The sequence below is a fragment of the Lissotriton vulgaris genome, chromosome 1_1 (genome assembly GCF_964263255.1).
Source record: "Lissotriton vulgaris chromosome 1_1, aLisVul1.2, whole genome shotgun sequence".
Taxonomy (NCBI): domain Eukaryota; kingdom Metazoa; phylum Chordata; class Amphibia; order Caudata; family Salamandridae; genus Lissotriton; species Lissotriton vulgaris.
In genome coordinates, this window is record NC_141685.1 from 922943668 (window position 1) to 922971017 (window position 27350).

At 39.6% G+C, this 27350-nt stretch overlaps 1 protein-coding gene across 10 annotated transcripts in view; it reads left to right on the forward strand.

The window, feature by feature from the left end:
- LOC147748173 (E3 ubiquitin-protein ligase TRIM38-like) overlaps positions 1-27350 on the forward strand; it is a 229320-nt gene that overhangs the window by 129307 nt on the left and 72663 nt on the right. For 5 of the 10 annotated variants that reach the window (XM_086959081.1, XM_086959083.1, XM_086959084.1 and 2 more), the window contains 2 exons: positions 14267-14287; positions 24781-24801. In XM_086959081.1, coding sequence (XP_086815207.1) covers positions 14267-14287; positions 24781-24801 — 42 coding nt within the window. The remainder of the gene's footprint in view (positions 1-14266; positions 14288-24780; positions 24802-27350) is intronic. The other 5 variants (XM_086959088.1, XM_086959087.1, XM_086959089.1 and 2 more) reach the window with 1 other exon arrangement.

Genomic DNA, 27350 nt, shown 5'->3' on the forward strand with positions numbered 1-27350 from the left:
AACACGGCTGTCATTGTAACCACCCAGTGGGTACCACTCTCTGTGTCTACATCTAAACCTGGACCTTTTTAAAGAGTGTTAAGAGGCACTATGCAATTCATTGTGAAAAAAGCCTCTAGATCGCCTGTTTAAAAAAAAATGTATTCTTCTAACTTTGGCATTCAGCTGCACAAATGCTATTAGCCAAATGCTATTAGCATGTTTTTACGTGGAGTCTGGGAGTCTTGGCACTTTTACTAATTATTAATGCATAATCAAAATATGTAATTTATTTAATTAGGTTAGAAATGTGTGTGTGTGTGTGTGTGTGTGTGTGTGTGTGTGTGTGTGTGTGTGTGTGTGTATATATATATATATATATATATATATATATATATATATATTTTAAATCGGCGATAAAGTTATCAGTGGTGTAACTCTGAAACTGATCAAGCCAAGTACAGGCCTATTCGCCTTGATTTACCTGTATTGCATGATACAGTGAATCACAAACCCAATTGGAGAGATTGGATAAATGCGCTAAGATGATCAGTGGCGTGCGTCTCTAGAAGTATTTTTTAGGAGTGGCACACGAGGCCATCGATGCAACTGAGCAGTCACCACTGTGTAGTTGTTGCTAGGTCAAAGCTTCCATAATTTTGTTTTGCTAATAAGTTTTATATTTCTCGCCAGTCTGCACACAACTTTAAAAAACATTTTTTTTAAACATCCACTTCCTCTCTTTTTTGGAAAGTTTTTTTTACCTATCAAGTTTATTTCCATAGTTAATAAAAAAACATTGCATACAGTTAAAAAAAAACGTTTCTGATACATTCATTTAAATTACAAAAGGGAAAAACCTAAAAAGCTTCTCCTTGACAAGGTCCTCATCAATTAAAGAACCATTTCTAATACACTCATTTGTGGTAGTGAAATAATACTGTAAAAGCATTGATATGGTTTCTTAGCCATACAATGGTTTAAAATGAATAAAACATATATACATACAACGCTACACCCACTCCACGAATTCATGTCCAGCAAATTACTAAAACAGAGCAATAAGATGCATGTGTAACATTGCCCACCCCAAAATACATATATGCATTTGAAATAGGCGTATTTGTAATACCTGAAAATTTAGGTACTGTACGTTTTTTAAGCATAGAAATCATTCAAAATTTATAGCATATGAAATAAATGAACGATTATGCAAAAAGAATGACACATGAAATATCTCTGAATACAGAAGAAGGGCGAGATAATTTCATCACATATAAATGCATTGCAGTAAAATGTGCTAGAGGCTGGTGTAAAGTTATTATGTCTCTAGATTGTATTTAGAAATAGAAGTGGAAGCTTCTGTTCTCTATGAATAGTTTTACCTTAAGCAAAGAATTTTTCGTGCCAAAAAAGGTGAATATTAAAAAGTGTTCAATTCAAAAGAATTATTGATCGAACGGGGAAATTAGAGTTCCAACGCTTTTAGCAGTTTTTGTTGTTCAAAACTGAAGGCCAAATCCAGAGTTCATGGGAACGCTGTGTGTCGGAATGCTTCTCTAAAGTTATTGTTTATGTTCGGGTGAGAACATCATATCAGACAGGCTCTCAAAGAATTGGTCTACAAAATCAGGTGATAGTTCGACCAAATTCGATAGTGCTGTAACTTGGCAGGTGTGAGAATGATTGCTGTCATCAAAGTCGGGATCAGCAATGCTCACAGAAGGTCGTACCTGGGTGATGCTGCTTTTGTCACTCGCTCCACTGTTACCACCTAGTCGTAGCACAGGAGTCTCAACGAATGCCGTCATCGGGATTGGTAGCCGCTGGGGACAACACAATGCGTGAGCCGCTATCAGACTTAGCAAAGTATCGATATCCATTGGTACTGCTGATGGAAGTGAAAGACAGGTGTCCAACACGCACTCATCTCCGCATAGCATACATCGTAGTACAGGTAAGATGCAATTTTGCCATATCGGTCTGAATGAAAGGAACCAGGTCATGTTTAGATCTCTCAGCCTGGCCAATCCAAGGACTCTAGTTATTCTGTCCCGGTAGCGCACCGCTAGGATTGTTTCTTCCATTCCCATAGGAGTCATGTCTGAGCTGTGGCTTGCCATAACGAAGCAGGAGGGTAAAAAATAAAATCCCTGCTACAAGTCCCAAAAATAGGGTATGCCGCCAAAAACAGAGTGGACAAAATTTGGAACGATTCCCAGAATTGCTTGAAATGGTGTTAGCAGTCCCGTAAAAATCGTCTTAAATATGCCTGGGATGCCTGTGGCACTAGACATGTTAAGGAGTTGGCTCAACATTTCTACGAAATGCACGGGGCAATTTGTTGATAAAAGGTCATGAACCTCCATAGCTGTCCTTGCAACTAGGAGGTCATACGTCTCTTTTGATGACGTTATGGGCACTGTTGTCTGCAAAAGCACAGACTTCATTTTGCTTAAAGTATCAATTCGTATAGAAGAGAAATGCAGACGAGGCCAGATGGGAGTCTCTATGTCTCCAGGGCCACTCGGGAACAATGCTTGCATACAGCATTTGACCATGGAAGTTATGCTTACGAGATACGCTTTTCCTGGCAAAAGGCCACAACATCTGTGATCCGTTCTTAGAATGTAACTCCCATTCGCGAGTTGCATAAAGAAAGGCTCTATCTGCGTTGCAGGTGTGACAAGCTGGTGGCATGAAAGGTTGTTAGAATTACCTTCACAGGCTCCATGTAAATTAATACCCTGGCACAAAAGTATACCGCTTAGTGAACGTTTACAGTTTTCACCACTAAGAAATACATTTTTGTCGCAGTCACTATAGCATGAATGTATGTATGGTAATTTCCATGCTGACTTAACATAACCTTTACCCAATCGTTCATACTGGCCAGTAGGTATGTATTCAAGGCACTTTTTAAATCGGAAAGTTGTTATCGGAATAGTGATAATTCCGTGTATTATCCATTCAATGACAGGACTTTCTGACATTGTCAATGGTAATCTCTCAAGTTTTTCGATGCTCAGGATTGTATAGTTTGCACCTTTCTGTGCCAAGCTGATTTGTTTATCAGTAAGGTTAAAAATGGAAAACAATGACGTTGTATTTATTAAACGCCAAGGCATATAGCCTGAACGAAGATTTTGCAGCGTCCAGCCTAATTGTACAACAGAACGTAATTGCGACTGGCCATGCTGTAACATTAGCAAGTCTCTGTCTATTATATCAAAGGCAGAGGATACAATATTGTCCAACAAATATATTCTGGAGGACAGAGTCATTAACCCATTGTCCACTACAGAAAGTGATTTTTCCAAATTAATACGATCAATTTCTCGTATTTTTTCTGCTGTTTCAATTTGTGTGACTTTCCAAGCCTCGTTGTACGCAGCATAGATGCTGGCCGCTATGAAACGCTTTTGACGCTGTTTGCGTGGTCCAAGAATGAAATCGCGCAAATCAGCACCCTCTTTAAGTAAAGACAAGTGTTGCTTAATTTCAGCCAGTGTGGATGATCCTAGCCATTCGAGGCAGAGTTTCTCTACACTGTATGTTGTTACTATCCCTGGATGTTGTCTCTGGGAGTATCTAGGGTCTTGTCTGGTCATTTTTAACCCCTGTGTTTTGTTCAGGAATCTATCTTGACAGTTGTTTGTGTCAGTAGGCCAGATTAACCACTTTTTCCAATCAGGATGTGTTCTGTTAAAATGTAAAATTTTAGTTACGTCTATCTCAATATCTGTTGTTGCATTTTCAGGTATTGGTTTTGGAATAGACGGTTTGTTTAGGTCTTTGATCTTAGCTAGGCCAAGACAGGATGTTTGGTGAATAGTGTCATTTAAAAACATCATTTGTTCTGGTATCATGCAGGTTCTGAATAATGCTTCTAGGCCTTGTACCTGCCACTCTTTCGTACCCCAAATGGTTTTTGTTTCAATATTATTTTTCCAATAATCAAAACCAAATGTCATAATTTTTTCATAAAATGCTTCTGACTATATTAATTTAGTGTTTGTCAGCATTGTTTTCATTCCTGTTTTATCTAACAGTTTGTAATAAAATGTTTCTGCATCACTGGTGTTAAATCCTGAGAAGTATTTGAATTTCTCAAAGAATGTTTTAGAACTGCTTTTAGGTGGTGTAGCACAATGTTCCCATTGATTATACTTAAAAACATTTCTAGGCTGTGCAGATTTATGCAAATAACGATCGCCATAATGTGTAAAACAGAACAACTGTTCCTAATTAGACGAACCTTGTAAATAATCATGTTCTGTGAATCTAGCTGACATTACTAAATCAGACATCATGTCATTAATACTGTTAAAGTCCCAATCATCAGAGAATGTACTAGGTTTTACAAAGTCACTTAAGGAAACCTTCAGTTGATGAGGATACTTCAGGATCTCGACCGGACCATAGATCTCATAGTCAGTTTTCTCCCATACTACCCCACCGGGTATTGGAATGGCTGTGACATTTACTGTTGACAGTTCTCTTTTCTTCACGTGGGATGATCTGTGTGGTTTGAGGACTAGGTTGATGTTCTGACTTGCTGTGTCCATTGAACTATATTTTCCCTCAATGAATTTTCCCAAACAAAGTACCATGATGAGCCAAAGCAGGAGGAAAAATACACCTAGACCGAACCAGAACTCTAACCAAGGGGAAATAAGGTAGATTTCCTTCAGTTGATGAAAGAGTTCCGTTGCTTTTTCTTTAAAAGTCTTTTTTATTTCTGGCATCACTTCGGGGTTACTTTGATTCTCGGAAAAGTTGTCGAAGTCGATGAAATAACCAGAGGCAGTTCTGTCAATTGTTGGGATTGTTCTTTCAATTTGTCTTTCGGTAGCACTTTCTGATGCCACATTATTGTAGACTGGTGTTTCTTGACGAACTGTTGCAATCTGTGTCTCAAGAGGCACGAGTTCCATGGCATCATTGCATAGTCCTTCTCTGTGCACTGCAGGCTGATCAAATGTGATTAGTCTTTCAGTTTGAACCTCTTGGATTGTTGCAAGTTTGGGTATTCTGTTGTTTCTTGGGAGTCCACTGGGCCTACTGTTGATTATAGGCCACATGCTTGTGGTTTTACCAGGTCGATTGATACAACTCTGTTCTCCTTTTTACCAGCAAAGGGCGGTAGTACTACTGATCTTGTTCCGGTGACTGCCAAGACAGGTACTGCTTTTCTGTAAGAAGGCCCAAATTCCTTCTTCACCGCTATTTTTTCTCTGACTAGATCCTCAATCTTTGGAATCCAGACAGGCCTTGCTGGGGCTGTTGCTTGTGGTGCCTCGTCAGTGGTATCTGGCTGTTGCTTTAACTTTATGTTGCTTAAGGATTTTCTTGTTTCATTCAAGTCCTGTAAAACAGCCAAACGATCTTTGATGTCAAAGTCTGTTTTCTTATCTTGTACCACTGATACTTGACTATCTAAGTCCTGAACTCTCATTCTAGTTCCGAACAATAGTTTGTATGGGCTGAAACCTTTTAGAGAATTTCTTGGCAAAATATTAAGACTGATTTGGACACTTATTAGATGTTTGACCCACCCAGCGCCTGAACCTAATACCTTCGCTGTTATAGATCGCTTTATGTCCAGGTTTTTTCTTTCTACCACACTATTCCCTTCGGGGTGTGACGGACAAGAATACCGCAACCCAACTCCCATGCTGGCCATGGCCTCCTTATAAGCTCGAGAGCTAAAAGCAGGACCCTGGTCGGAATGGAACATGGCAATTGCGTATGTGCCGATAAAGACTCGCAGATCTTTTATAACCGTTCTGGCGTCAGCCGAGCGCTGGGGCCACATCCATATGAACCTCGTACAGGAATCCACTGCTACCATGATATATTTATAGTTGCCGTCCCTTTGTAGGGGACCACAGTGGTCCAGGTAAACACATGCAAATGGTTTATCCGAGATGAGAAGGGGTGTCTGCGCTGGTCGTTTTACTGTTGATACTTTTATCCTTTGGCATATTTCGCATTCTAATACATACTTTTTAGTTTGTATTCTCATGCGAGGCCACCAATATCTCTGTTTTAATAGTGATACTGTTGCGGAAACGCCAGCGTGTGCAGAAGCAAGCCCTTCGTGTGCCGCTTTGATTAGTCCTAACCTGTGTTCCATGTTTGGAATTACCCTATCCCCCACTCCAGGGATTCGAGCAAAAGGAACATTATTCGCATCTGTTGAATAGAAGTACTTTTCTGGAAAGCCTTTTGGGAGTGTTTTCTTATCATCTTTTACTGACGCACTGACAGCTTGTAGAATATCGCTGTCTATTTTTGTTTGTGACCGAGTTATCGCGGCTACGGAAGCCGTTTGCACAGCTGCCTTTGCGGCTTCATCAGCCAATGAATTCCCTGCAACGTGAACGCCATCTCGTTGATGACTCAGAGTGTGTATCACGTGAGTCTTTTGTAGTTCTTTCTGTAAAAGAACTACCTGTTCCCAAAGCATTTTATGCTTTATTGTGGCAACTTTTACATCTTAGAAACCATTTTCCACCCAATTCTGCAAGTATTCATTATAAGATTGTACGCAATAATAAGAAGCGCACCCTATTAGTGTGGGGAATTCGCGATCAGTATTTTCTAGCGCCATCTTTAATGCTACCAATTCAGCTCGTTGAGCTGAGCAATCTCCTAGAGATTGTGTTTTAGTGACCATTGGTCTAAATTTTCCTTTGTGCCAACGACCTTTAACAATCGCGCACGCAGCACTATAGGCTTGTTTACCCCCAACTGCGGGTTGTGCTGATCCGTCAGTATATATAACACTTCCGTATTCTTCGAGAGGCAGGATTTCAATTGGCAGAGGACATTCATATTCATATTGTAAAAATTCCTGTGTCTTTAAGTTAGGATCAAATTCGTAAACTACGTCTGTTGCAGCAAGAGAATTAACCCACTGGATCCATCTCGGATGCAAAGCTTTAGCATTAGGAATGCTTGCTTTAGTTACCGCTTCTAAAGCCGGTATAGGTGTAACGATTATTATTCGTTTACCTTGTGCTAGGGGCCTTTCTTTTGCTACAGCAGTCTGAACCGCAGTTAGAATTTTCTCCGTTGAACTGAATTTTATTTCAGCCTTTGTGTACAAATGTGATTTGTAAGCTATTGGTACCCTTTCTCCCTCATTAGAGGTCATGTACGTGAATCTGCATCTTCCTGGGATGACTCGGATTACAAGATCGCGTGTGTTGTCACGTGTATCTAATTTTGTTTTTGCTAACATGTCTGTTTGCAGTGATCTCAAAATTTCTGTGTTTTTGAGTCCAATTGATTTGTTTAAAATCAGGTTTAATTAGTTCGTAGAGAGGTTTAACCCTCTCTGCGTAATTTAGAATGTATGTTCTACCGAAATTCAGAAAGCCTAGAATCGATTGTAAATTCTTCAGCATTTTGGTGCTTGGAGTACAGCGCACTTCTCTAAGAAGTTGTCCGCTAGGCTTTTTCCTTCACTTGATAATTCGTATCCCAAAAATAATACTGTCAGATGGGCAATTCGAGACTTTTTAAACTTGAATTTGTAACCCTCTGCTGCGAACCCAAGTATAATGGTGTTCACTCTTTTCAAGTGAGTATCCAAGTCGTCGTCTGTGAGATAGATATCACACACGTAAGATAATGCCTCATCATCATATATTTGTAGTAACTCTGTTACCCTAGCTGAGAATAGTCCTGGGCTGTTCTTGAACCCCTGTGGGAGCCTACAGAAATTTTTCTGAGACCCCATTACTGAGAAAGCGGTCAAGTACCAGCTTTCTGGTGCAATGTTTTGACAAAAGAAACCATTAGATATGTCTAATGTCGTTTTATATTTTTTCCTAACTATGTTGTTCATTAGTGCAGCACTATGCGAGCTTTGTACTGCAAATGTTTTGCAACATGCATTAAGGTGTCTGTAGTCCAAAACTAGACGATATGAGTTGTCTGGTTTGGAGACAGGAAACAAAGGATTGTTCATTTGAGAGGTGCATGTTTCAATCACCCCCTGGTATTCAAGTTGATCTAAGATCTCCCTGACTTGTTTTTTAGCTTCTTGGTTAATGGGATACTGCCTTTGGGCAGTTAGTTCACTTTTTAATTGGATTTTGTGGGGAGGAGAGTCCTCATCCCATCCTACATGATTTTTATATAATGCCGGTGCCTGGGCTACTGCCCATTTCCTTGCATAAGTATATTTTTTGTGAATCGGAATGTGATTCGAGAAGGCAGGCATAATCATTTCTTCGCCACGAGGGCACTCCCTGACAAACTCTGGGGGCCAATCTTTTTCAGCTAACAGAATATCATCGCCTGTTGAGAGTTTATCCCAAAATAAACCCCTTATTTTCCTAGTCTTATCACCCTCTATACGCAGTGTTATTTCGTATATCTTATGGGGCTCGCTAAGTCTGGTGTCGGCAGTTTCAACCTGAATGTATTCATGCATGTCCACTGTCTCCAGATGACTCATCAAGATCTTGCGGGCTATAGTGATCTCTGCTGCACTGTCTAACATTGTCTGTGCCCACTCCCCGTTTTTCAACTGTGTCCTCAGTATTCACGGCATGTTCGATTACTCTAATACTGGCTACCTTCTTTATTGGAAATTGAGATTTTTTACTTTGAGCAGGTTCCTTGTCTTTGGACTTGGTGTGCTCTCCTGGGTCTGACCGTCCTCTTCTTTCCGATTTCTGTGAAAAAGATCGAGAGGGACGTGTATCAATACTTTGATATCTATCAGGTTTTTTCAAATTATCCCTATTTCTAAGGTTATATCTTTTCTCAAAGGGCTCCCTCTGGGGAGGCTGGTGTTCTCGAGTCGGAGTTCTTTCCCTCCGTCGAGGAGACCTTCCTCTGGACTGGAAAACTTTTTCCTTGAGAGTGGATTGTTTATTTCCATCCCAGCTCTTTTTAGGAGTGTTTGAATTATTTTTAATAAATAATTTTTCAGGATTTTCGAGCAGTTGGGGCTTTACTGGTTTCCCACCCAAGCTGTCTCTACCTAATTCTTCATAGCATTTTTCTATGATTCTGGCAAGCTCAATTGGTTGATCTGTTATATCTGTTTCCTTCAACTTCTGGCGGATCGCCACAGATGCTGCTTCTCCCTTTATGTTGGCTAATAATATAGCCGAGACCTGCTTAAAGTCTTTCAGTAATTTCATACCAAGAGTTAAAGCAGGTTCTGGACCGTATTCATTTTGAATCTGTCTTAGTACATCTGGTATTACCGCCATAGACGGAACACCATGTGTTTTTGTGTAAATAGAAGTAAAGACTGTACCCCAAGTGTCACAGTCTTCCACGTGTGGTGCGATTCCCATAGGAAGGCAGATGGTCAAGATTCTGTGTTTCTCGATAGGGGTAGTATCCGGAAATACTGCCTCTATTTGAGTGATTTTTTGCGCTAACCAGAAAGGAATTTGTTCCCGTTTTACGGGTGTTTTACCAAGACATGACTGTATGTTCTGTGGTGTAATTTTATTAGTGTTCCCCTGATGAGGGGTCAGCTGTGGTACATTAACAGCTGGTTCGACTGTTGCAGTCCGCATTACATATTGGACTAATTGCCTATGTATTTTTATAAGTGTTTTTAGCTGTACTAAAAGTTCTTCTCTAGACATTTTTTCAATGTCCGGGTGTGGTGTGTAGCTGGCTAGAACCGGCCACGTTGCTCCTGGTCTACCTAGTGGACCGAGCCTGGTAATATGATCATTATGTTTTAGGGCGCCATTAAACCAGAGCAGGTGCTCTTGGAATTTTAGTGGGATTTCAGTCTCCTCGAAAGGAGCGTACTCATCCGGTGGTTTCTCTATTTTGTAATAGTGAAACTCTTTTGTTCTAGCGTCTGCCGCTGGAAAGTTTATCCATGAATAGAATACCTCTGTCTGCCGATATTCGTGTGCCTCTATCACGAAAATTACTGTACCACCTTGTGGTGTCAGTCCATTTTCTATAAGTTTTAACGTTATAGACTTTCTTAGATGTGCCGGCATGATAATTGCACCCGGTTCAGTAGTCCCGTCGGGACCCTGCTGAGTCGCATCTGCTGCGGCCCCAGTGGTTCCGTTTTCTCCTGGCATTGTATAAATGCAAGGTTTGCAGAGCAGGTCTCCAAGGAGACAAAGATTAGGTGCACAATATTTTGGAACACTGTATTCTTCAACGTTGAATAAACCAGAGCTTTACATAGGAATCTCTTCCTACTGAGTTCGGGCGGATTTTAACCTTTCACCCACTCCAGACTGAGTTACTCTAACGTCTTGCGTTAGTTTATCGCCTTACCAAACGTTTGGGCGCCATGTAGTGTAGTTCCTATTTTCCCAATAGGCCCTGCGCATTGGAATAACATAAACAGTAGTATCGGCGTAGAAGTGCGGATCTTCCAGGCCTCTACTGACTATGCTAAACTTAATTGGGTTTGTTACCAACTAGCTCAGAGGTCACTGGAAACTTTCTTCTCTGAATAGGAAGTGATCAGCTTCCCTGGTACAGATGAGAAGGGATTCAGTTTTCCAACAACCGTGCAACATGACAACTTTGCTCCTCAGATAAGAGTCAATCTCTAGAGTCGTGTGAACAATAGACAGTTATTTTACTCAGTCAGTTGTTGTGAAGTTTACTTTCACAATATGTAGAGAATAGAGAGACAGGCGTTTTCAATAAAGGGTAACATTTATTGAACAGTCTTTCTTCTCGTACAAGAGAAATGAATTGCCACAATTGCAAGACTTGTTATTATAAAAAGTACGTACAGTAAGATGAGTATTGCGAAATAATACTGTAAAAGCATTGATATGGTTTCTTAGCCATACAATGGTTTAAAATGAAAAAAACATATATACATTCATATATACATTAGGCTAAAATACTCAACTGGTGCTTCTAACTACGCCTACCCCAGTGTACCTGACCTAAGCCTAATACTTGGGAGGGGAGTAACTAAGTAGCTTTAAGTTAGGTTGGTTTTGCCAAGGTTTGCTTCAAGAATTCTCTCTAAGGGTTTAGTCAACACCATACCTCTGGAATAGAATGATGGAGGTCTGGTATCTCCTTCAGGGGGTCGATATCCCAGTCACCCGCAAGGGTAGGCCAGAAACGCCGGAGCTGGATTTCTCTGCCGGAGAAAAGACAGCGTCTCTCTCAGCGCGTCGAGGAGGAGGAGGAGGGGCAGCGTCCGCGGGCAGCTTGCATCTGCTGGACTCTTGCAGGGGGACGGCTGTTCAGCTCCTAAGTTCACCACACCATCGTTCGCTAGTTAGCAGCGATAGCAGTAGCGATAGCAGCTATGGTATCATCAGCATAACAGCAACTTCAGCAGCAGCGAGACAGCGTTTGCTTAAGGCAACGTTGGTAATATTTATACCTGAAAGGTGCCTTGTTTGACCTAAGTTTTTGGACATAAGACGTCAATAAAGATGTCACTAGGAAGTGATCGTCTATCAGTGCTCATTAGAGTTCTATTACTAATCAAAACATAGCAAGCGGGGATTTCCAGGTTGCTGAGTTTTTATCTTGTTGAAGAACTCGGAGTGTTAATCTAGGAATCTTAGATAGTAACTTCTGCTATGTCATTGCACTAATTGGTTGCAAAGGAAGTGGCAGAGAAAGCGATTCTGAAATGTGGCTCTGTTCGTGTGAGGCCAGAGACGAGTTTCTGAATATTGTACTTGAACGGTTATGCCAATATAGGGAATAAATGGATTTATAGCCGTATAGGGGCATAAGGTCACAGTATTGATCAGGGTCCTAGATTAGAATGCTACATTGTGAAGACTCTTTTAATATGCAAGATTTTCAATGTAGTGACCACCAAGAGCTAAACGGAACATGACCTAGATACTGCATGGATATCTGTTTATGTTGAAGCAGCTTTTGTAGGGCTGACCAAAGACTGGGTGTGACCATGTAGCGGCCCAAGATTACAGAGAGGTTGTTTGAGCTGAGCAATTTATTATCAGTAGCCGATATAGAGCGCCATTTTTGCTTCTAACCAGATCTGATGGTGGCAGTGCTGCAGGGTGGGTGAGTCTGGGGAGTTCTTGTGACAAGTTCTTGTAGCAAAATATAGTACTCTATCCAGTGAGGTTAAAGAATATACGGGAAGCTAGACATGTAAATGGTTACATTTGACAGGTTTGCTCAGGAGAGCAGTGTCTTGGATGTGCGAAATTAAATATTTGAGCATATTTTATACATATTCATTACTAATCCCTGTTGGAGATAAACGATCTATATTCATTGAAGTGTCTGTAGGTTTCAGTCTGACAATGCTGAGTTCATGGTGCCTGTTATTTGGTGAGGCAGGGCGATGGATAGTTGAGGAAAGGGAGGCAGGCGCCAATTTGGCAATACTGATTCTTTCCATTTTGGATGAATTTGACATCAGTGAATGAAAAGCCATTCAGTGATGACTGTCCATAAGGCATGCTGAGATCGAGAGGAAGATGTGGGCGTCCTCTGCATATAGCTGATTGGTTGGGGAGCCAACGAAACTTATGATATTGCTCAGAGATGATATAGAGTTAAAGGGACCCAGAAGTGAACCTTATGGGACAGAGATCCGCCAGGGTTCATGGATTGAGTCAAGAGCACCAAGAATATGCAAATAAGTGATTTTAGAGATTGGATAAGTAACAGTTGAAAGTGGATAATCCGATATACAGTGTAAAATGCCGCAGAGAGGTAGAAGGATATGATAACCGATGAGAAGTGATGGAGAATATGAAGTTCGATAAGTGAGGGAGGATCATTTGTGTGGGTTGTAACCTCAGTACCCCCTTTAATCTGGATTTATGATGTCAAGTCAAATGGTCTTTATTCGGATATAAAATATCCATAAAAGTACAAATCATCACTGCCAATATACATATAACATACAATCATCAATAAGAAATACAAAAGGAGTTAAAAAATGGGATAGGACAATAGTCTTGAAATCAATAAATAACATAAAACCAATGTGCAAAGCATATTAATAAAGTGCAAGTAGACGCTATGTAAACCTTCAGTAAGCACGGAATCTAACAGCAATATTGTACAAAAATCGCAAATTGTAAACTTTGAACTCAGTGCAAATAAGCAATTGTAAACATCCGACTAAGTGCAAAATAGACTACCACATATATGCTAAATCCAATTAAGAAGAGAGATTACAGGTGTATAACATGTTTCTAAGTATATTCATGGAGGCTCGTGAACGTACCACTGCTCACAAAAATGAGCTTACACGGAAAATCATGTCATCACAACCCAGCTGCAGTATTTCTTGGTACCCCAAGGTAGAATGAGATTTATGATGAGAAGGTTTGGGGACCTAAAGGGTAGGATGAGGTGCATTATGGGTCGGTTTTGCTAATAGATTTACCTCTGCTGGAGATGTGTAGTAGAAGGAAAAGAGCATGAGAGAAAGGGTGTAAAGTGTGATTGGTAAAGGATGAAGTAGATGCACTTTAGTGAAGCTTTGCTGGGCTAGTTTGGATTTTTTAGATATTTGAGGTGAAGTATGAGGCACAGTTATGTGGGAGAAATGTGTAACTTGTGTAAGGGGAGAGTAGATTGTTACATATGTGGGCAAGTACTTGAAAGGCTGCGCATAGAGAAGTGATTTATTAATTTAACAGCAGGGATTTGACAAAGGTAAGTGCAGGGGTAGTCGGGACTAGGCCTGGGTAAAACAGAATTTGCAGTGGTGTATTACGTCATTTTCTGAATTTTACATTACAGTTGTTACACAAAAATCTTACAATTACACCACTTTGAGTATTTGCGTGGCTATTTGTGCCAAAATTATATCCCAAGAACAGCACTAACAACTGGAGCATGAACATTAGTTTGCAGCACTTTTCTTTTTTGAGCTTTTTTTGCACAAAGTGTTTTTTTAGCTTTATTTTCCCACAAAACCTTCCTTGCTTCAGAAATTGAGTGTGCACATCTCGCTATACAGAATAGAGCTAATTAACAGATTTGCATTGCTTGTAATTAAGTGTAATTTCACAATTTTCCAAACATGTCATGTAATTAAGCAAAAGCAGAGTATGGGTTCTTGCTCTTAATTTCACTAGGCTGGTATATTTTGGATAATTGTCTTTTTGAAGTCTGAATTAATTTTGTTGGTTGCTGGTACACCTCCCTGCACAAATGCCGTTGTTTTTTATTAATATCCGGTCCAGTCATTAAAGAAAGGAATAGAACTTGGGGAAATGTCTTGGAAAGTCTTGGCTTTTAAAACACACAAGCATCCGCTAATGTGAATGGATTCTGACCCATCTTTTATCTTTCACAGATAACTACGCCAATAATGAAGGTAAGACTGCAGAGGCAAACTATCTCGAGCACCTTTTTTTCTGGTTTGATTTCTTCATTGCACTATTAATAGCAACCTGTGTTGTGTGAGAACTAAAATGGCTACACCTTTGTAAAACATTTTAGCTTTGGAAACGTCAGGGTTGCTGCTATCCTGTGTTGTGACGTTTGAGTAAATACTAAATACAATCAACATCGCCATCAACACGGCTGTCATTGTAACCACCCAGTGGGTAACTCTCTCTGTGTCTACATCTAAACCTGGACCTTTTTAAAGAGTGTTAACAGGCACTATGCAATTAATTGTGAAAAAAGCCTCTAGATCGCCTGTTTAAAAAGAAATGTATTCTTCTAACTTTGGCATTCAGCTGCACAAATGCTATTAGCCAAATGCTATTAGCATGTTTTTACGTGGAGTCTGGGAGTCTTGGCACTTTTACTAATTATTAATGCATAATCAAAATATGTAATTCATTTAATTAGGTTGGAAATGTGTGTGTGTGTGTGTGTGTGTGTGTGTATATATATATATACAGGTTGTCCCAGTAAACCGCTCACCATCTACGGAATTTCGGGGTAAGTCTACGTTCATGCCATTAATGCCAAAGGACGCTGCTGATGTTTTCAGCGATAGGGTCACCACGGAACTCAAGGTTTTAAATAAGACCATACTGGGAAAGAAAAAACAGTGTGACTATAACAATTCCCAATATACTAAATTGGTGAAAAAAATTCAAGGCAACAATCAGATAGTTGTGAAAAGTGCGGATAAAGGGGGGAACACAGTTCTTTGGGCTAAGGACGACTATGTGACAGAAGCAAATCGTCAGCTGAGTGACCCCCTTTGTTATTCTAAATCAACAAAGTTTGTGATGCAGAACAGTCATGTTAAAACAAGAAAGGACATCAACACCTGGTCCAAAAATGGTCTTCTAACCAAAGAAGAATCTAAATTCTTAAATGTTTTGCACCCTATCACGCCTTTATTTTATTTGTTGCCTAAAATACACAAATGCACTACCCCAGTCCCAGGTCGCCCTATTATTTCAGCACAGGGAAGCATGAACGAGAATATTTCCAAGTATGTTGACTTTTTTTTACAACCCCACATGAGTTCTCTCCCTTCTTTTTTGAAAGACACTACTGATTTTTTGGGGAAGTTGAGTTGTATCACTTGGGGTCCTGATTTATGTTTTCTGGTGATGGACATTGAATCACTTTACACCAGCATCAATCACCACCAGGGTTTGGAAGCAGTCCAATATTTTTTGGATTCCCGTGAGGCAACCATGAGGGATCACAACCAAATGTTATTGGATATGATCCGCATATGCCTTCATAACAACTATTTCCAATTTGGCAAGGAGATCTATCACCAGGAGCGTGGGGTGGCAATGGGTTCATGTTTCTCCCCCAGTTATTCATGCTTGCATGTTGGCTGGTGGGAGAGGCATGTGCTCGGTGTCACCCATGCGCACTGGCTCCCTCATTTGCTGGCATATTGGCGGTTCATAGACGATATTTTTATCGTCTGGAAAGGATCGCAAACCTTAGCTGCTGAATTTGTTAATGAAATCAATGTGAACACCAGAAACCTCAAATTCACTGCCACAATTACTGAGACATCTGCTGAATTTTTAGATGTATTGGTTTACATTGAGGATAACAAAATCCAATCCAAGTTATTCAGGAAGAGCACTGCGGGCAATTCCATCTTACATGCCCTGAAGTGCTCACCCCCGCCATACGATCAACAGTATACCCCTGGGTGAATTTATCAGGATTAAGCGCATTTGTAGTGATCCAGTTGTCACTGAACAATGTCTCACAGAATCTAGGGATAGATTCCTTCGTAGGGGTTACAAAAAATCAGTTTTAGACAAGGCCCTTAATTCAGTGTCTATACGCACACGAGAATCACTTCTGACCCCTAAGACAACAGTTGACATTGATGTTAATAAATCCACAACTGCCAGATTCATTACTACTTTTTGTGCGCAAAGTTCCAAGCTTAGCCAGATTATTAGATCTGAATGGCCAATTGTTTTAACCGATGTGATTCTGGCTCCCTTTCTGCCTAAATCTCCTGCAATAACTTTCAGGAGGGCTCCCTCCATGAAAGATTCCCTGGACCGTGCACAACCAGAAAACCAATCTAAGCCACCTTGGTTCCATAAACCTGTTTTTTTCAGATGCACCTCATGCCGTGCCTGCACATTTGCAGTCAACGGCACTGAATATACATCTGCATTCAGTAATCGGCCTATACCAATCAGGGAACATTTGACATGTCGCAGTGACTTCGTTGTATACAAACTGACCTGCACATGTTCATTATCATATATAGGGAGTACTAAGTTGCAAGCAAATCAACGTATCTTACAACACATCCGGGCAATAGTAAATTCGGACATGAATTACCCGGTTGCTCGCCATTTTAAAACTGTTCATGACAAGAAACTGAAAGACCTCACATATACCTTGTTGTGCTCAGTGGCTAATCCAGTTAGGGGGGGTGATCGAGAGAGACTTCTCCGTCAAAGAGAGGCCTATTTCATTGCCCTGCTTGATACCAGGTCCCCTAACGGGTTGAATGCTTTTGATGAATTGCACCATTACTTATAATTTCAGTATGTTTTCTTTGATGCATATCATGAAATGTGTACCTTTTGTTATTCTTGAAGAGGGAGGGATGTTTGCAGTTTCTTTCAGTTTTTTCAGATATTCTTAAAATGAAATAACAGCTGGGCTCAGTATAGCCAAGAATTCTGAAGTGTGTTTTGTGTCAAACTTCCATGAAAGGAAGTCTCTGCCGCTATTTGTTTCCCCATATATATAACATCTTGAAGAATTTCTTTTGGTCTAAATTCAGTTGACTTGTATATATTGGCAATGTGTGATGTTCTGGTGATGATGGTGAGGAATATGATGAATTTACATATCTTTAAAGAAAAATATTTCACTTTTTTGCATTTGCACAGTGATTTAATGGTTTTATTTCCATCACGAATTTTTGCAATTTTTCTTTAAGGTAGATATGCGATATTATTCCTAATCGCCTATGAGCACTATGCTCTAATTCTGTTGCAAACTTTTCATTTATTTGTGGAATTTGTTTGTTTATGTATAGATCATCTCGCACATTATATTGCCAATTGATGTCGTTATTTTACCCTTACAACCTGTTTCTTTAGGTGTTTGGGCTTTTAATTGTATTTAACCCACCGCCCACTCCTGGCGCGTCATGTGACCAAGCCCCGTCCGCGGGGCGAAACGCGTCATGGAGGGCACTTGCTCTACACTTTCCACTGCTAATTAAAAATGCACTGCAACAACTAACAACGTTGGTGTCTGGCTCTTCTATTACCTGATTGAAGATTAAGGAGTTGTTTTCGAGGTCTGCGCTCGCCAAATACTGCGACCATAGCAGTTGGGAGTCTGCTGTTTTCATATATATATATATATATATATATATATATATATATATATATATATATATATATATATATATATATATATATAATCAGCGATAAAGTCATCAGTGGTGTAACTCTGAAACTGATCAAGCCAAGTACAGGCCTATTCGCCTTGATTTACCTGTATTGCATGATACAGTGAATCACAAACCCAATTGGAGAGATTGGATAAATGCGCTAAGATGATCAGTGGCGTCTCTAAAAGTATTTTTTAGGAGTGGCACACGAGGCCATCGATGCAACTGAGTAGTCACCACTGTGTAGTTGTTGCTAGGTCAAAGCTTCCATAATTTTGTTTTGCTAATAAGTATTATATTTTTCGCCAGTCTGCACACAACTTAAAAATTTTTTTTTTAAAAACATCCACTTCCTCTCCTTTGTGGAAAGTTTTTTTTACCTATCAAGTTTATTTGCATAGTTAATAAAAAAACATTGCTTACAGTTAAAAAAAAACGTTTCTGATACATTCATTTAAAATACAAAAGGGAAAAACCTAAAAAGCTTCTCCTTGACAAGATCCTCATCAATTAAAGAACCATTTCTAATACACTCATTTGTGGTAGTGAAGGAAAAGCATAAAAACATTTTCTTTACAGTAAAATCAGCAAAATAAAAATCTCCAAGATTTGAGTTTATTGTGTGTAGAAATGTAAGTGCCCACGGGTTGTAAAGTGCAAGTGATTTGTGCAAACCAACGTTCTTAAAAGTAGCCTGTCCTTGCTCCATCGTTGGCCCAATTCTTTTGATTAAACCATTTTAGGTATTTTTTTCTTGTGTTCTGTTGAAGCTGGTTGTAAAGTGCAGGTGACTTGTACTGTTGAATGCTCCTGAGAGTAGCCTGACCTTGCTCATTCACAGGTTCAGTTCTTGTAGAAGCGGTTTTAGGAATTGGAGACCATTGTAGGCGAGGGGGATTGAGGAACCGCTTAGTCAAGTGATTACTACTTGCCTGCAGGAGCGAATTTACAGATTTACGAATATTGGTTTCAGCAATTTTATCCTTTGTAGCTCTGGCACCAGGCATAGACAGAAAATATGTACTAACGTTGCTTGCATCTAGCTGTAAAGCCTACAATTTTAGTTTTGCGGCTGGTTTTTGCAAGATGGAATTAAATATTTAATTTCTATGATACGAATCAATGTAACATAAACTGCTGCTTTAAGGCCTGGGAAAAATGTGCTGAAAGATCCTCCTCGGGTCTCAAATGTTTGTATGAGTTGATCACTGTCCAGGCATGCCGTCTTCTTGGAAAGGAATTTGTGGCTGTTTATTGGGACCGCAATGGTGTTGGGGCATTGGTTACACAGTTAAAGGAGAATTTGTCAATACTGGAGGCCACACATCTTGCATGCCTAGTTCCTCTGTTAGGTTTGAGAGACCTTATTCTCACTATATTCTTGTTTCGTGCCATAGTAGGTTAGCAGCGAGCGGCTAAATTAGATTGCATTTGTATTCACTTTATGCAACCCACTGAGTTATACTTGTAATGCACGAAGCTTCAGTTAGCAAGTGTGACTCCATTTTGTATTTTGCAATACACATTAGGCTGTGTCTGAATTAGGCCCAGTAATTTGTCTTGCTTGCCTCAGCTTTAAACTGTATTTAGTTATTATTTTCTTTCCAGTTACAGGTTGCCTTCTGACTTACTAATGAATAAGCCATTCTGCCTTTGCATACCTATCCATGTGTGTAGCTCTGCTCCCACGTTAGGAGATGCTGAAACTAGGCAGAACAACCTTGAAACTGTGATAGTGTGTACTCATCTAACAGGTGGTAGCCCGTTCATCTGTGCCTTCTTTGTTAATGCTCGGCCTAAGCCGGTAACTTTCCACTGTGGGCGTGGTTGGGGGTTCTTGGAGGAATGGTACTGCGTTGCAGACCGTTGGATGGCCAGTCCCTCGGAAGACTTCTTAGGGATCAGGTCAGATTGGACTCCTCTGCAGAGTATTACTAAGAAGTGCTTGTTTGTATCCTCTACTGTCTGATCGACTCTTCATTTGGTAGAAGGCGAGTAGGAGGTTAAAAATAACCTGGGTGGCCCCTAAGGGCCACTTCCTTCACCTCAATGGCCTAGCTTAAGTATTCTCCCCATGCCCCTTTTTGAATGATGTGATGTTCCTCGATTTCCAGCTTGCACAAAGATTGTTAATGGAGCCCCTATCGAAGCGCACAGTTTGACAAAAGCACTATTGGTTTGAAGTGATTGTTTTTTGTTCCGAAAGCCAAACTCTAGACGTACCTGGGTTTATGAAGCTGTTTTTGGAATGGAAAACAGTTTTGTGTACTTTTGTTTGGATCTTGTTGAATGTAATTATTTCACGTCCGTGCATGATTTCTGTGCTGTAGGCCACCGCTGGCATTAGCTGTGCGGACTTTCCAGTAAGTAGATGGATAAATGACAGACAGCTTGGTTTCTTTTTCAGTAGATTGAACCCAAAAATTAACTACACAGTTTTAGCCTGCATAGTTGCTAAATGACGTTTATAGGGCATTTCATGTTCCAATTTGATGCCTAGATATTTATATGTGGTAACAACCTTGACCTTTTTGGATTCTAAAAACCAGTTGAATTACTTTTAATTTGGAATCAACCAGTCGAACAACTCTAGTTTTATTTCAGCTTAGCTCTAGCCCTCGCTCGTCCAAGTAGTTTTTTACAGCATTCATGCTGTGTTGCAGGACTATTGACGTTTGACTGAAGAGAACAATATCATCAGCATATTGCAGGCACTCATCAACCACGGGCCAAGAAAAAGGGGATAGGGTAGAAATACATTGATTTATCATGTTAATTCCCACAGGAAAATTTGCTTTCCAATCCCCAAAAAACTGCTGATCTGCATTACACCAAATTTGCCATAAAGCTAGAACTTTACTCAAAGTGCACTTTTTGTGTTTTTTTGTTAATTTTGCCATTTTTGAGAAACTTGTGTGTAAAGAGGTGCTCAGGTTGGGCTTGAAGGGATAAAAAATTTAGGCGGGGCTCAGCAGGGGAGAAATTAGCTGACAAAACCAAAGGTAAAAGTGACTTTATAGTTCCTTATAGTATTAAGATCTTTCCTCACGTTTAAAAAAAGAGAAATCCATAAAAAAACACAAGTTAAAGTGACATTAGTGAGGTGTAGGAATAAGATGAAACAAATGTTTTAAAACCCCAAAAAACACAGAACTTCCCCAGTTTAAGTTTACTGTGCTAACCACAACATACTTCCTCACCATGTACTGCTTCTGACCTCACATGTTACATCACTCAGTGACATATTCAGTGACATCATTGGTGACATACTGATTTTACTGATAACATCGTAGACATTTGCGGCATAGAGTTAGAGAATGTACTTAGTGTACATGTGAGGTTGTATAGCATGAAAACAGTGTATGCCTTGGAGGAAAGTAAGATTGTGCATGTTGAAAGCTATATAGTGCACCAGAAATATTACTTCAAGTTAAACAAGAGAAAGGCTGAGTTCACCTGCTGTGGGTTGTTGATTTATGTTGGGAAGTAGGTTGAGGTTTAGAACCAAAGCCTGTTCCAAAAAAATCTGTGTGAAAGGACACAGCCGCTGTTGACAACAGATTATACACCATAGAAATCTGAGCACATGTGTATGATGAATATTTGTAATACAGTAGCATAGACCAATTCTATGTGGGGAGGACTTTTGTAAATTGTGGATGTTTATTTCCAGCCTCATTGAGAGCCAGGAGAACTAGAATAAAAACATCACTTCTTGTCTGAAACATGTGCATAGCTGGATGAAGGAGAACTGCAGCTTTCTGAATGGCACTGACACTTGAGGTCATCAGACCAGATCTGTTTTGGATCATAGTCTTAAATCATTGTGGCTAACGGTAGTGGGATAGTGTACAATGTCTGCTTACAGGAAATAATGTTGGCATCCAGATTGACCTTTTGCTCTTAAAATATGAAAACACAAACTGCTAAATGTTTCTAGGAAACCACCTCTTCCAACTCTAGCTACCCCAACAAATCAACCTGTCTGGGATGGTCTTCTTGAAATTCAAATATCGTAGCATGGTTTGCGTGAGAGCTTCTAAGAAAGACCCTAAAGCTACAGAGTTCAAAACTATTCTGCTTGTCTCTGCCTCAACCTAGTAATATGGGTTCACTATATGCCAGTACTCCTTTATTTGCAATGGTGGTACAGGGAATGACATTAAAATAAAGGTATTGTCTTAAACACCTGGCAGGCCTCAGCCTACAACAGAGAATTTTTGTGCATAGCTTTCACCCAAAAATAACTTGATGTTCAGTAGGCAAACCTGATTGGCTACGGCAGATTAATTTCTTTATTTGGACAAGAAATGTTGTGCATAGAAAGGTAATTTAGTATGAAAGGCATTTTAGTAATTGTGAATGTATTCAACTAGATTGAGGTGATATACGATGGATGACAAGCAGTCACAAGACAGTACATACTTACATAATTCTATGGCAAATTTGTAAATAGATGTTCTAGTTGTGAAGACTCTTTTAATATGCAAGATTTTCAATGTAGTGACCACCAAGAGCTAAACAGAACATGACCTAGATACTGCATGGATATCTGTTTATGTTGAAGCAGCTTTTGTAGGGCTGACCAAAGACTGGGTGTGACCATGTAGCGGCCCAAGATTACAGAGAGGTTGTTTGAGCTGAGCAATTTATTATCAGTAGCCGATATAGAGCGCCATTTTTGCTTCTAACCTGATCTGATGGTGGCAGTGCTGCAGGGTGGGTGAGTCTGGGGAGTTCTTGTGACAAGTTCTTGTAGCAAAATATAGTACTCTATCCAGTGAGGTTAAAGAATATACGGGAAGCTAGACATGTAAATGGTTACATTTGACAAGTTTGCTCAGGAGAGCAGTGTCTTGGATGTGCGAAATGAAATATTTGAGCATATTTTATACATATTCATTAGGAATCCCTGTTGGAGATAAACGTATCTATATTCATTGAAGTGTCTGTAGGTTTCAGTCTGACAATGCTGAGTTCATGGTGCCTGTTATTTGGTGAGGCAGGGCGATGGATAGTTGAGGAAAGGGAGGCAGGTGCCAATTTGGCAATACTGATTCTTTCCATTTTGGATGAATTTGACATCAGTGAATGAAAAGCCATTCAGTGATGACTGTCCATAAGGCATGCTGAGATCGAGAGGAAGATGTGGGCGTCCTCTGCATATTGCTGATTGGTTGGGGAGCCAACAAAACTTATGATATTGCTGAGAGATGATCTAGAGTTAAAGGGACCCAGAAGTGAACCTTATGGGACAGAGATCCGCCAGGGTTCATGGATTGAGTCAAGAGCACCAAGTATATGCAAATAAGTGATTTTAGAGATTGGATAAGTAACAGTTGAAAGTGGATTCAGGCACAGAGGTATAATCTGATATACAGTGTAAGATGCCGCAGAGAGGTAGAAGGATATGATAACCGATGAGAAGTGGTGGAGAATATGAAGTTCGATAAGTGAGGGAGGATCATTTGTGTGGGTTGTAACCTCAGTGCCCCCTTTAATCTGGATTTATGATGTCAAGTCAAATGGTCTTTATTCGGATATAAAATATCCATAAAAGTACAAATCATCACTGCCAATATACATATAACATACAATCATCAATAAGAAATACAAAAGGAGTTAAAAAATGGGATAGGACAATACTCTTGAAATCAATAAATAACATAAAACCAATGTGCAAAGCATAGTAATAAAGTGCAAATAGACGCTATGTAAACCTTCAGTAAGCACGGAATCTAACAGCAATATTGTACAAAAATCGCAAATTGTAAACTTTGAACTCAGTGCAAATAAGCAATTGTAAACATCCGACTAAGTGCAAAATAGACTACCACATATATGCTAAATCCAACTAAGAAGAGAGATTACAGGTGTATAACATGTTTCAAAGTATATTCATGGAGGCTCGTGAACGTACCACTGCTCACAAAAATGAGCTTACACGGAAAATCATGTCATCGCAACCCAGCTGCAGTATTTCTTGGTACCCAAGGTAGAATGAGATTTATTGTGAGAAGGTTTGGGGACCTAAGGGGTTGGATGAGGTGCATTATGGGTCGACGTTTTGCTAATAGATTTACCTCGGCTGGAGATGTGTAGTAGAAGGAAAAGAGCATGAGAGAAAGTGTGTAAAGTGTGATTGGTAAAGGATGAAGTAGATGCACTTTAGTGAAGCTTTGCTGGGCTAGTTTGGATTTTTTAGATATCTGAGGTGAAGTATGAGGCACAGTTATGTGGGAGAAATGTGTAACTTGTGTAAGGGGAGAGTAGATTGTTACATGTGTGGGCAAGTACTTGAAAGGCTGCGCATAGAGAAGTGATTTATTAATTTAACAGCAGGGATTTGACAAAGGTAAGTGCAGGGGTAGTCGGGACTAGGCCTGGGTAAAATAGAATTTGCGGTGGTGTATTACGTCATTTTCTGAATTTTACATTACAGTTGTTACACAAAAATCTTAAAATTACACCACTTTGAGTATTTGCGTGGCTATTTGTGCCAAAATTATATCCCAAGAACAGCACTAACAACTAGAGCATGAACATTAGTTTGCAGCACTTTTCTTTTTTGAGCTTTTTTTGCACAAAGTGTTTTTTTAGCTTTATTTTCCCACGAAACCTTCCTTGCTTCAGAAATTGAGTGTGCACATCTCGCTATACAGAATAGAGCTAATTAACAGATTTGCATTGCTTGTAATTAAGTGTAATTTCACAATTTTCCAAACATGTCATGTAATTAAGCAAAAGCAGAGTATGGATTCTTGCTCTTAATTTCACTAGGCTGGTATATTTTGGATAATTGTCTTTTTGAAGTCTGAATTAATTTTGTTGGTTGCTGGTACACCTTCCTGCACAAATGTAGTTGTTTTTTATTAATATCCGGTCCAGTCATTAAAGAAAGGAATAGAACTTGGGGAAATGTCTTGGAAAGTCTTGGCTTTTAAAACACACAAGCATCCGCTAATGTGAATGGATTCTGACCCATCTTTTATCTTTCACAGATAACTACGCCAATAATGAAGGTAAGACTGCAGAGGCAAACTATCACGAGCACCTTTTTTTCTGGTTTGATTTCTTCATTGCACTATTAATAGCAACCTGTGTTGTGTGAGAACTAAAATGGCTACACCTTTGTAAAACATTTTAGCTTTGGAAACGTCAGGGTTGCTGCTATCCTGTGTTGTGACGTTTGAGTAAATACTAAATACAATCAACATCGCCATCAACACGGCTGTCATTGTAACCACCCAGTGGGTACCACTCTCTGTGTCTACATCTAAACCTGGACCTTTTTAAAGAGTGTTAACAGGCACTATGCAATTAATTGTGAAAAAAGCCTCTAGATCGCCTGTTTAAAAAGAAATGTATTCTTCTAACTTTGGCATTCAGCTGCACAAATGCTATTAGCCAAATGCTATTAGCATGTTTTTACGTGGAGTCTGGGAGTCTTGGCACTTTTACTAATTATTAATGCATAATGAAAATATGTAATTTATTTAATTAGGTTGGAAATGTGTGTGTGTGTATGTATGTATATATATATATATATATATATATATATTTATATATATATATATTTATATATATATTTTAAATCGGCGATAAAATTATCAGTGGTGTAACTCTGAAACTGATCAAGCCAAGTACAGGCCTATTCGCCTTGATTTACCTGTATTGCATGATACAGTGAATCACAAACCCAATTGGAGAGATTGGATAAATGCGCTAAGATGATCAGTGGCATCTCTGGAAGTATTTTTTAGGAGTGGCACACGAGGCCATCAATGCAACTGAGCAGTCACCACTGTGTAGTTGTTGCTAGGTCAAAGCTTCCATAATTTTGTTTTGCTAATAAGTTTTATATTTTTCGCCAGTCTGCACACAACTTTAAAAATAAATTCTTAAAAACATCCACTTCCTCTCCTTTTTGGAAAGTTTTTTTTACCTATCAAGTTTATTTGCATAGTTAATAAAAAAACATTGCATACAGTTAAAAAAAAGTTTCTGATACATTCATTTAAAATACAAAAGGGAAAAACCTAAAAAGCTTCTCCTTGACAAGATCCTCATCAATTAAAGAACCATTTCTAATACACTCATTTGTGGTAGTGAAGGAAAAGCATAAAAACATTTTCTTTACAGTAAAATCAGCAAAATAAAAATCTCCAAGATTTGAGTTTATTGTGTGTAGAAATATAAGTGCCCACGGGACCTGAATTTGCCTTTGGCACCTTCCCTGTAGTTTACAGAGGCTAGTTTTATTCTTTGAAAAAACCTTCTTGCGTGTTGTAGAGTACAATTAATTAGTGCAAATATGGACACCTTGAATCAGGTTGTAAAGTGCAAGTGATTTGTGCAAACCAACGTTCTTAAAAGTAGCCTGTCCTTGCTCCATCGTTGGCCCAATTCTTTTGATTAAACCATTTTAGGTATTTTTTTCTTGTGTTCTGTTGAAGCTGGTTGTAAAGTGCAGGTGAGTTGTGCTGTTGAATGCTCCTGAGAGTAGCCTGACCTTGCTCATTCACAGGTTCAGTTCTTGTAGAAGCGGTTTTAGGAATTGGAGACCATTGTAGGCTAGGGGGATTGAGGAACCGCTTAGTCAAGTGATTACTACTTGCCTGCAGGAGCGAATTTACAGATTTACGAATATTGGTTTCAGCAGTTTTATCCTTTGTGGCTCTGGCACCAGGCATAGACAGAAAATATGTACTAATGTTGCTTGCATCTAGCTGTAAAGCCTACAATTTTAGTTTTGCGGCTGGTTTTTGCAAGATGGAATTAAATATTTAATTTCTATGATCCGAATCAATGTAACATAAACTGCTGCTTTAAGGCCTGGGAAAAATGTGCTGAAAGATCCTCCTGGGGTCTCAAATGTTTGTATGAGTTGATCACTGTCCAGGCATGCCGTCTTCTTGGAATGGAATTTGTGGTTTTTCGATGGGACCGCAATGGTGTTGAGGCATTGGTTACTCAGTTAAAGGCGAATTTGTCTATACTGGAGGCCACACATCTTGCATGCCTAGTTCCTCTGTTAGGTTTGAGAGACCGTATTCTAACTATATTCTTGTTTCGTGCCATAGTAGGTTAGCAGCATGCGGTTAAATTAGATTGCATTTGTATTCACTTTATGCAACCCACTGAGTTATCCTTGTAATGCACGAAGCTTCAGTTAGCAAGTGTGACTCCATTTTGTATTTTGCAATACCCATTAGGCTGTGTCTGAATTAGGCCCAGTAATTCGTCTTGCTTGCCTCAGCTTTAAACTGTATTTAGTTATTATTTTCTTTCCAGTTTCAGGTTGCCTTCTGACTTACTAATGAATAAGCCATTATGCCTTTGCATAACTATCCATGTGTGTAGCTCTGCTCCCACGTTAGGAGATGCTGAAACTAGGCAGAACAACCTTGAAACTGTGATAGTGTGTACTCATCTAACAGGTGGTAGCCCGTTCATCTGTGCCTTCTTTGTTAATGCTCGGCCTAAGCCGGTAACTTTCCACTGTGGGCGTGGTTGGGGGTTCTTGGAGGAATGGTACTGCGTTGCAGACCATTGGATGGCCAGTCCCTCG